This window comes from Felis catus, chromosome E2 (genome assembly GCF_018350175.1).
Source record: "Felis catus isolate Fca126 chromosome E2, F.catus_Fca126_mat1.0, whole genome shotgun sequence".
NCBI classification, from domain to species: Eukaryota; Metazoa; Chordata; class Mammalia; order Carnivora; family Felidae; genus Felis; species Felis catus.
In genome coordinates this window covers 55,416,910-55,427,837 of record NC_058382.1, presented here as the reverse complement: position 1 = coordinate 55,427,837, position 10,928 = coordinate 55,416,910, and the positions used below count along the sequence as shown (strand labels likewise).

General features: G+C 44.3%; 1 protein-coding gene across 1 annotated transcript in view; it reads right to left on the bottom strand.

The window, feature by feature from the left end:
• The window catches only part of HSD17B2 (hydroxysteroid 17-beta dehydrogenase 2), a 91,798-nt gene that overhangs the window by 29,494 nt on the left and 51,376 nt on the right, over positions 1–10,928 (bottom strand). Inside the window, exon 3 of the mRNA XM_003998308.4 lies at positions 6,373–6,558. Coding sequence (XP_003998357.2) covers positions 6,373–6,558 — 186 coding nt within the window. The remainder of the gene's footprint in view (positions 1–6,372; positions 6,559–10,928) is intronic.

Genomic DNA, 10,928 nt, shown 5'->3' with positions numbered 1-10,928 from the left:
TGACCTTATTCCCACCTGGGAACGGGGGTAAGGTTGGTGTGAGCATATAGTAGTGGGGTTAACAGGACGAGGAAAATGGTGGAGGTGATAGCTTCGGGACAAGCTCTTGAGGTTCTTGGCCTTGTGGTTGGCATGGTGGTAACACATGAGAACCAGCTGAATCAACAGGGGAGGCTGTGGCTTGGTGAATCAGAATGTGGAGCCCAAGTTCAAATTCCAGTTCTAACTGGAGGGCCAGTCACATAACTCTTCTGAACCTCAGTTTTCACAACTCCGAAATGGGGATACTAATACTTGGCAGGGTTCTTGGGATCATAGATCTGATAGTACCCAACAAATGCTTGCAGTATAACGAATGCTTCATAACAGCTGTTAATATTTATTCGCCATCTACTCTACGCCAGGCACTGTTCTGAGTACTTTAACATTAGTTCTAAAGGTACTTAACGGTCACAACTATCCTGTGAGGTAGGTTCAATTATTATCCTCATTAACACCACTTTAGAAGATAAAAAAAAATCAAAAGTTCAGAGAGTTTAACCGACTTACCCAAGGTCGTGGAAAGTGATAGAGCTAACTCTCACACACAGTTTTCTTTCTTTTTTTTTTTTTTAATTTTTTTTAACGTTTATTTATTTTTGAGACAGAGAGAGACAGAGCATGAATGGGGGAGGGTCAGAGAGAGGGAGACACAGAATCCAAAACAGGCTCCAGGCTCTGAGCTGTCAGCACAGAGCCCGACGCGGGGCTTGAACTCACAGACCGCGAGATCATGACCTGAGCCGAAGTCGGCCGCCCAACCGACTGAGCCACCCAGGCGCCCCCCAAAAAATTTTTTTAAGTAGGCTCTACACCCATGGTGGGGCTCGAACTCACAACCTTGAGATCAAGAATCCTTTGGTCTTCTGACTGAGCCAGCCAGGTGCCCCAAAAAACATGCAATTGTTTGTTTAAAAAAAATATTTTTTTAATGTTTATTCTTGTGAGAGAGAGAGAGAAAGAGAGGGAGACACAGAATCCAAAGCAGGCTCTAAGCTCTGAGCTGTCAGCCCAGAGCCCGACGCCGGGCTCAAACCCACAAGTTGTGAGATCATGACCTGAGCCGAAGTCAGCCGCCCAACCGACTGAGCCACCCAGGTGCCCCTCACACAGATGAAAACTCAAGTGTGCACACAAACACTTGAAGGTTCAATGCAATGTTACTCACTATAGCAAAAAGTGGGAACAACCCAATGTCCATCAACTCATAAATGGATAAACAAAATATGGTCTACCCATACAGTGGGAAATTACTCAGCTTTAGAAAGGAATGGAGTTCAGGGGCAACCTGTGCCTGGCTGGCTCAGTTAGAGGAGCATGAGACTCTTCATCTCTGGGTTGTGACTTAGAGCCCCACCTTGGGTATAGACATTACTTACAAATAAAATCTAAATAAATAAATAAATAAATAGGAATGGAGTTCTGATGCATGCTACAACATGGATGAACCTTAAAACTATGAGGAAAGAGAGAGCAGGGGAGCTCCGGCCTGCTGAAATTCTTTGGAAGGAGAACAGAGCATTTATAAGTGTTTCCGTTAAAACGAGTCTTGTTGTATAGGGTATAGTCCTTTCTTCCATCTTTGCACAAAATCCTTAATGAAATCTGTTCTGAAGATCTGAGCCAATCTGAACTTGGCTTTGCTTTGGGGGGAACGCAATAAAATGCTGTGTCGACTCAACATGGTATGAAGGATGAGAAGTGAACGCTGTCCACAGGGCCCTGGGTTGCAGAAGGGTGGAAGGAATGGGTATTCAGGTTCAGAGAAAAGTAAAATGTTTGGAATAGGAAATTAGGTACACGTGCTAAGTTGTTAATCAGAAATAATTAAAGTTTGACATATAGAAAGAGCCAAACTGAGACTGTAAAACATGCACTTATCACTGTGGTGAGAATTGGTGCCTTGTTGCTTAAACTGAATGAAATGTTGACAGTTCTTCAGGAGTTTCTACTGCAATATTGGAATTGAACATATTGGCCAAATAAAGTGGAAATTAAACAAACAAACAAAAAAAATTAATGCCTTGCTAGGAAGGATGTCTGTCTGGGAGTTAAAACTAATGAAAGATATCCTCCAGGAGTGCTTGGGAGGCCTGGGGCAGAGTGAGCCTTGAAATGGAAAGCCTATGTTGGGTATTAGAGAGAAGGTCAGCCCTACAGTCTCCCCCTTCACCACCACCACAGCCCCCTCTCCCCGGCTAGGGTGGGAAAGGCAGTGGAGAAGTGTCGATGGACCTCCATCCATCTTTGAAGAGACTGGATGGGCCCAGAGGTATTTCACCTGATATCAACCCTGGTGTACTTTCCTACTGCTTCTAACGGCAAATTCCCACAAACCTAGTGGCTTAAACAATAAAAATGTATTAGCTTACAGTTTTGAAAGTCAGAGGTTTCACTAGGCTAAAATGAAGGTGTCAACAAGGCTGTGTTCCTCTGGAGTCTCCAAGGGAGAATCATCAGTTCCTCTGACTTCTGCCACTTCTAGAAGCCTCCTGCATTCCTTGGCTCCTGGTCCCTTCCTCCACCTCTGACTGTGACTCTCCTGCTTCCCCCTTACAAGGACTCTTGTGTCTGAACCATCTAGATAATGCAGGATAATCTTGGCATTTCTAGCTCTTTTACCCAATCATACCTGCAAGGCCCCCTTTGCCAGGTAAAGTCACATATTCCAGGTTCCAAGGAATTAAGATGTGCATGCATTTGAGGAAACATTATTCTTCTTTTCTTTTAATATTTCTTTATTTTTTAGAGAGAGAGAGAGACAGAGTGCAAGCAGGAGAGGGGCGGAGAGAGAGAGGGAGACACAGAATCCCAAGCAGGCTCCAGACTCTGAGCTGTCACCACAGAAATCGACGTGGGGCTTGAAGCCACGAACCGCGAGATCATGACCTGAGCCAAAGTTGGATGCTTACTCAACTGATCCACCTATGCACTAAACTAGTTACCTACTCATACCAGCCTGGCACACTTTATTTGGGGTTATTTGCTATGCTGCACTGGGTTACTGGAACAGAGTTATCAATTCCAGCCCAGCCCCTCCTGGCTGATGTAAACTTCCATGATAAATCTACCCAGTGAAATTCTTGTCATGCAGAAGGTAGCACAGATACCAGGCTCATGACAACCTGATGGGCCAGGGCTACAGTGAGCTCCTTTGGAGAACATTCATTAGTGACTGATTGCCTATCTCTCTCTCTCCATGACTCCTACTTCAAAATGAGAAAAAGACCAGGAAGGAATTCCTAGATAAGCACGTTTTCCAAAATTGCTTTTATATTAACTTTGCCAAGAGACACATCAAATTGACATCACATTGGATACTAATTTCAATGGATTGTTTGGTTACATATTGTGTTTTATACTTGCTTTGACTCTCCTGATCCTGTGTTATATTCTAGCTCCTTACCCCCCTGCTCAAAATATTTTCCATTGTTTTGTAAAACTCTTGTCAGCCAAATGCAAGGGATTTCCTTATTTTGTTTTCTGCTGAATTTCTCTGCTCTTCCTCACTGGAGGAAACTACAAGCATCATTTAAGAGTTTTGCTCCTATCTTTTTACAAACACCTGCCCTATAAGGTACATATGCTTGCCATCTGTTTTGATTTCTTGCCACTGCCTTAACAACTTTATAAAATGCCTTAGGTGTCTTCCGTGTCCTACAGATGAACTTCATTCTAGACTTTCTTTGGGACATAAGGATTTAAAGCTGAATGTGATGAAGTAAGACTCTATACATCTTGGTGACTGAATGGATGGGAGAAAGGAGGGAAAGGCAAAGGGAGAAACAAATGAAGGAAATTTTAGGGACATCAGGGTAGGCCCGTCGGTTAAGCATCTGACTCTTGATTTTGGCTCCGGGCATAATCTCATGGTTTGTGAGTTCGAGCCCCACACCAGGCTCTGTACTAACAGTGCAGGGCCTGCTTGAAATTCTCTCTCTGCCCCTCTCCTGCTCTCTCTCCTCTCTCTCTCTCAAAATAAATAAATAAACTTAAAAAAGAAAAAAAAGAAGAAATCTCAAAGCTCTGAAATTTTAAAGACCAGGAGAAAAACCAAAAGAAGGGGAGAAAACTTTGAATTGCCGATGACAACTTTGGTTTCAGATGTGTTGACTTGGCAATGATGGTAAGATGATAGAATGGAAATAGTAAGGCTAGATGTAAAGAATTTGCACATCCACCATAAGAAAAAGAGTGAAGGTATTGTGATTTATTTTTTTTAACACTGAAGCATCCCTCCAATGGAAACAGAAGAGAGTACGAAGCCTTGGTTTAGAAAAAGCATTAGAAGCCAAGTGGAAGATGCAGGAACAGGCATGTTCTGTATTGTAAACTCTTCATTCCCTCATTCATCCATCCATTTTTCATTCATTCTCACACTTGGATTTCTTCATTTATTAGTTGAGATCCTACATGCCAGACCCTGTGCCCATAGCAGGTAGTGTGCCTATTAGTGATAACTAAAGTACAGTCTTCTTAATGAATGAGCTGCTCAAAGTTGAAGGCAAAGAGAGAGAAGAGCAAAGTTTGTCAGTGTGCCAAGAAGCAGGCAATGATCAGTTATTTCAGTAAATATTTGTTTAATGAGTGAGGCAAGGAGTGTGTGAGAATTTTTCAGAGGTACCAGGCTGTGCCAGGGAGCTGAAAAAGGCGAGGTTTCCACAGAGGTAAAAATTTTGAAGGCTAAGTTCAGAAGAAAGATAAGGCTGAAATGTTGCAAATGTGTTTCCCGGGATTTGTTCACTTAGCGAGGTAGCAAGAAATTGGAACTATTTCAGGATTCTCATACAAGTTAAAATATAATACTCATTTCTGTTAACCACCTTAGCCTTTCTTTCCCCATTCTCTTTCTCCTCCCTCTCTCCTTCTTGTCCTTCCTCCCTTCTTTGCTTCCCTTCTCCTCAGGCCAATCATCAACTTAGTAACCCACATTCACGTAGTTAAGTTCAAGGAAGTTGCTGAGTTAAAGGCAGGAAGGAAATATGATGAACAGTGATAATTGCCTAGTCTATACAAAGGACCTCACCCCAAAAACCAAATAAACGAAATAAAGTAACTAGTGGATCCTTCATTTAAAAAAAAAATCTTGGGGCGCCTGGGTGGCGCAGTCGGTTAAGCGTCCAACTTCAGCCATGTCACGATCTCGCGGTCCGTGAGTTCGAGCCCCGCGTTGGGCTCAGAGCCTGGAGCCTGTTTCCCATTCTGTGTCTCCCTCTCTCTCTGCCCCTCCCCCGTTCATGCTCTGTCTCTCTCTGTCCCAAAAATAAAAATAAAAAACGTTGAAAAAAAAATTAAAAAAAAAAAATCTTGTTTGGAACCAACTGATCAAACAGTGAAGAGTAGTGGTGTTCCTCTCTTTGAAGGCAGGATCCTAAAGTCCAAGCCCCCACCCCCTTGGCTTCCCTTTTACTCGTGCAGTGGCCCGAAACACAACCCCATGGACGTTCCCAAAGCCAAGTCAGGATCTAAGGAACCCCAGTTTGAAAATGCCTGTTCTAGGCGCCTGGGTGGCTCAGTTGGTTTAGTGTTGAGCTCTTGAACTCAGCTCCGGTCTCAGTCTCAGGGTCATGAGTTCAACCCCTGTGTTGGGCTCTGAGCTGAGTGTGGAGCCTACTTTAAAAAAAAGAGAGAGAGAGAAGGGGAGAAAGAAAGAAAAGAAAGGAAGAAAGAAAGAAAGAAAGAAAGAAAGAAAGAAAGAAAGAAAGAAAGAAAGAAAGAGGGAGAAGGAAAGGAAAGGAAAGAAAATGCCTGTCCTAGAAGAAAGGATGTGATATCACATACATGGGCTTGTTTACGAAAGGGAGTTTGTTAAACCCTGGACTCAAGTTGTTGACTATCTGTTCTTTGAAATGGAAAAAAAGTGAGTCATCAAATGTCACACCCTGACCCAACTGCCTTGAGATTGCAAAATATTGGGAAGGATCTTATGGAAAATACCATTGGGCAGCCAACAGAGATGTGGAGCTCCATCAGTGCCAACAGTGGGGACATTTGCCTACTCATCTTACGAATGTGCCCAGTTCAAAACAGATTACCAGTAACTGTATGCCGGGTTTCCTGTCCAAATCTAGGAAGCTTATGTGTTATGAAGATATGTAAAACCTAAATCCCCAGTAATGAGTAGATGACATAAGAGGTAAGCGTTTGTACATGAAAGGATTTGAAAGGGAAGGTTTTATTGTATTAAGATGTACGGTAAACATACAATTTGACTAATCTTGACCCAGCCCTGCAGAAGCCTGTCCTGCTTTCTTCTTTGGTCCGCAAAGAATGCAACAAGCCACATCTTGCACAACCGGCACCGTACAACCTTGTGGGGAAAGGCCAACTCACCTGCCATGCTGCTGATGTTCACCAGCCTCCCCTTGGATTTCCTAAGAAGAGGCAAAAATGCCTTTGTGACCTCCACGGCCCCAAAGAAGTTCACGGCCATGCATTGTTTGTAGTTAGTCATGGGAATGAGCTCCCCGTCCGCTGGTAAGCCAATGATCCCAGCATTGTTGACCACAGCCCACAGTCCTGAGGACAGAAAGGAATGAGTTTGATGTCTCATGATGCTGGGAGAGCAGGAGGATTTTTAACACTTAAAGCTCCAGAGTCTAAAAGTCCCCTTTCAGGTTTAGGATCCAGGCAGATCACTCAAACTCAGACCTCAGTCTCCTCGAATACCTAAAACCACCTCCTTTGGGGTGGGGGCAGGGGGTTGTGTAGTGAGTAGATTTGAAATATTAAGCAGTGGTTTTCTGGAGGTATTTCCTTCTCCTTCTAACACTTTCCTACATCCAAGCAGCTAGATATTTGCTGTATCCGCAGAGGGAAGCAGCAGCAAGGGGGATAGTAATAAGGGCCTACCTCATGTTTCTCCCTTAAAGGAGTGTGTAGAGACAGTAGAACATCCTTAGGACCATGCGGGATGGATGATATAGAAGCCTGTCTTCCCTTTTCCCTAAACTAGAAGAGATCCCCTAATCCAGGGAAATGAGACAGCTAGAGAAGTGTCGAGAGCTAAGAAGATGGCAGAATCTCTGAGCCCTAGTCCCTTCCCCACCCAGCCTAATCCTATTGATTGCATCAGAATCACCCAGAGGGCTTGTACAAACAGACCGCTGGGCCCACCTCTAGGGAATCCCATTTGGGGGTGTCTGGGATGGAGCTTGAGAATCTACATTTCTAACGACCTTCCAGGTGGTGCTGATGCAGGTCTGGACCACACTTGGAGAAGCCCTGTTCCCAAGTGGTGGTTTGCCACCTTGACTGCACATTAGGATCACCTGGGGGTGGGAGAAGCACTTTTTAAAACCCTAGTGTCCAGCCACATTCCAGCCAATTACATCAGAAATTCTGGGATAGGGAAGAGAAGGGGCCCTGACACTGATAGTTTCAAAAATTCCCCTGGGGATTCCAATGTACAAGCAAGCTTGGGAACCACTGCCCTAAATGGTGGGAAAGAGGTAATCCAAAAAGTCCAAATGTCTTTTAGGAGGTGGGCTCTATAGCAGAAGTGAGTGACCTGGTTCCTCTCTACCTGGGAGAAACAGAGATGACAGAACCTGGGGTATGTTTATTCTCTGAGTTCCCTGAGCCTCAGCCTGGTTTACAACAGTGGCTCTCAAGATGTGGTCCAGCACAAATGGGAACTTGTTGGAAATGCAGATTCTGGAACCCCACTTCAGCCCTGCTAGATCAGAAACTAGCAAGCAGAAGTTGTTGTTGAAGCTCAGCTTCTGGTGACAGACCATACCGTCCAAGTGATCTCAAGTGTGAGAACCTGTGTTACGTAGAGAAGTCGAAGGAGCCTCAGAGACACAAATGGCAGGAAGTCCAGCCCTAATGGTGCCTTTTGGATGGCATCAAGAAGCTAAGAGGCAGCCAACTTGTGCAAGGACTGGACAGATTGTCGGACGCCTCAGCAGGGGTCAGCGTGAAGCATTGGCAATCAAAGAAGAAACGTCTCCTCCCCAGGAATTTAGATGCTACCCTGGGGAAACGAGGTGAAGTTCCAATTGAAATGGTTTTTGCCACATGGCAGAGAGATGGCTCAAATACAGAGTTGAGTCGCAGAAAATAATGCTACATTTCTCACACACCTGAGCTGGGGGTCTGACATTTATACACAGTCGTGATTGGGAGCCCTAATTGAGATGATGCCTGCCGTAGTAAGAGCTCAACAGCTATTATAAGGATGGTGATGGTGGAGGGGACGCCTCTGCTGAATTCATTCAGCCTGATGTACACCTTGGACAGGCAACATGCAACAGCTTGAGAAGGCACTAGAATTGGGGTCGCCAAACTTTTTCTAAAAAAGGCCAGATAGTGAACAGTTCTGTGTGAGCACTACTGTTTCAGCTATGCTATAGGGTAAGAGCAGACGCAGACTTCATCCGTAAATGAACGGGAGCAGGGCCACACTAAAGCTGCATTTATGGACATTGACATTTGAATTCCATATCATTTTCATTTGTCAAAATAATCTTCTTCTTCTGATTTTTTCAACCATTTAAAACTATGAAAACCTTCCTTAGCTCAGAGGCTGTGCAAAAACAGGTGGCAGATCTATATAATGTTCTTTAAATGACAAAGTTAGAGAGAGAACAGATTTGTGATCGCCAGGAGTGACAGATGAGAATATGGCTCTAAAAACGTGGCATGAGAGAGCCTGGTAGTGATGGAATAGTTCTGTGTTTTGATTGTGATGCTCTCGTACAAAGCTACACACGCATGTGCGCGCGTGCACACACACATGCTCATATGTATAGCTGGTGAAATATAAGCTCTGTGGCTTACACCAATGCCAATTTCCTGGTTTTGATATTGTACTGTAGTTATGTAAGATGTTAACACTGGGAGAGGCTTGGCAAAACACACACAGGCTCTGCCTGACATTTATTTGCAACTTCCTATGAATCTACAATTTTTTTCAAAATAAAATATAAAACAAAACAGAACAGGGCCATAGTTTGCCAACTCCTGCCATAGAATTTTAAGATGGCTGATAAGCCCACTATACCTATGGGTCGTATTAACTTTAAAATAAGTAATATTTACTTATATAATAATGTGCTGTGTAGGAACACAGCACAGTGACAGCTCTCTTACAGGAGCTGACATTTTCTCGTTTGTCTCCAGGTCCCAGAGGGTTCTTCAGGAAACCTCCTTCTTGGTGATTTTAAATTCTGTGTTTCACTGCTTCACTTCCTCTTTGAGTCGAGAGGCTGAGGTTGAGAGAGACCTCAAGGAAAGCGGACAGAAGGCATATTGATAATTCTGCCTCAGAAGAGGGTGGCTCTCCAGAATTCTGGCCACAAAATACCATGGGCTCGCTCATTGGGAAGTGTATTCCCCCACACCCCTTCAGCATCCCTGGATGCTGGTGTAGTATTTCCATATCTATAGCCCATTGCTTTATCCTTCAGTATGGTTAATACTGCCCCTCTGGGCCTCACTAGAGGGGTCTGTATCGAATATCTTATTGAATAAGACACCATGAAGTCCCTTTCTTAAGAGGGACAAGCTCAAATCTCTGAGACCACAAAAGAGCAGGCCAGGAAGACTACTTTTCTAGAAAACGACCACACATTGCTAAACTTGCTGAAAATTAATCCCTAATAACAAAAAGTCTATTTTTCTTTCCTCCTCTCACTTCTTAGATGTTTGCTGAATATTTATTATATGCCAGGGACTGTGCTTAGTGTTGAATGAATGGAAAACAGGAGCCCGTACTGAATGCCTTCCTCATGTCAGGGACTCTTCTAAGTGCTTTCTGTATAACTACATCTTCAACTGCCAAATGAGGCAGATAATATTACTCTTTTTATGCTGAAAATGTCAGCAGTAAAGAGGATATAAGCTGCAAGTGCTTGAGGCCTCCATGCAAAGCCCCAACGTGAAGCCAACCAGGGAGAGAGCAGGGTAAGAAACAGAGACTGAGCCCTGATGACATTGTTTAACGATCCAACACGCCTGAAGCTAACCTGTCATTTCAATTACGCACATACATTCCTTTATACGTTAGCCATTTCGACCTGGGTTTGTGCCACTGGCGTCTGAACGCATCCTCCTGGGAACATGGTTGTGATTCTCAAGGAACCTGGTGGTGAGGAGCAGGAGATGGACAGATATTTATAATCAGTAATGCAGGTGTATGCAAGGTATAACAAGTGAGCGTCCAGAAGAGAAAGTGAATGGTGTCACTTGGATCAACAGGAAGATCATGCGCGAGATGTTATGTTTGAGCCAGGCCTCCTGTGGGAGTAGAGTCTGCAGTTGGACAAATCAAGAGTCTTAGAAAAAGGGAGCAGAGGCAAGAGGGAAATTTTGGTAAGAGGAAGCTGCATGTACAAAGATATGGTACATTTCACATATTCTACTCTGGAAACTGATCAGAATTTACCGAGTGGGCCAATAGGTATTGCAGATTAAGGGTTTGTCAGTGGCCACTATCCTGAGAGCTTTCAAATTCTTGTGAAGAGGTTTAGATTGTATTTGGTGGCAGATAGAGACCCACTGAACCATTCAGTGAGACTGAGCAAGACACCTCCCACAGGCCTGGCTCATGGGAGGGACCCAAGACACGGAGGCCCTGTATGTCCAAGGGTCTATAAGAGATGGGTGGCGTTATAAGGTGCACATTGTAAAGATCACTGCCCATTTGGAAAGTAATGGGGAGGGAGCCCCATCGCAAGGAAGATCGTGGGGGCCCAGGTGGAAGGTGAAGCCTTCTAAGCCTCACTGCCTGGAGATGAGAGAATAGGGCTGGGGTGAGGAAGATCTAGGACGTGGAACTGAAGGACTTGGGACAAATAGGATTTAGGGACTGAGGGTAAGCTGCAGGTCTAAGTGACCCCCAGGCTGCTGTCTTGGATGACTGACTTCGTGCCAATGCCAACTTC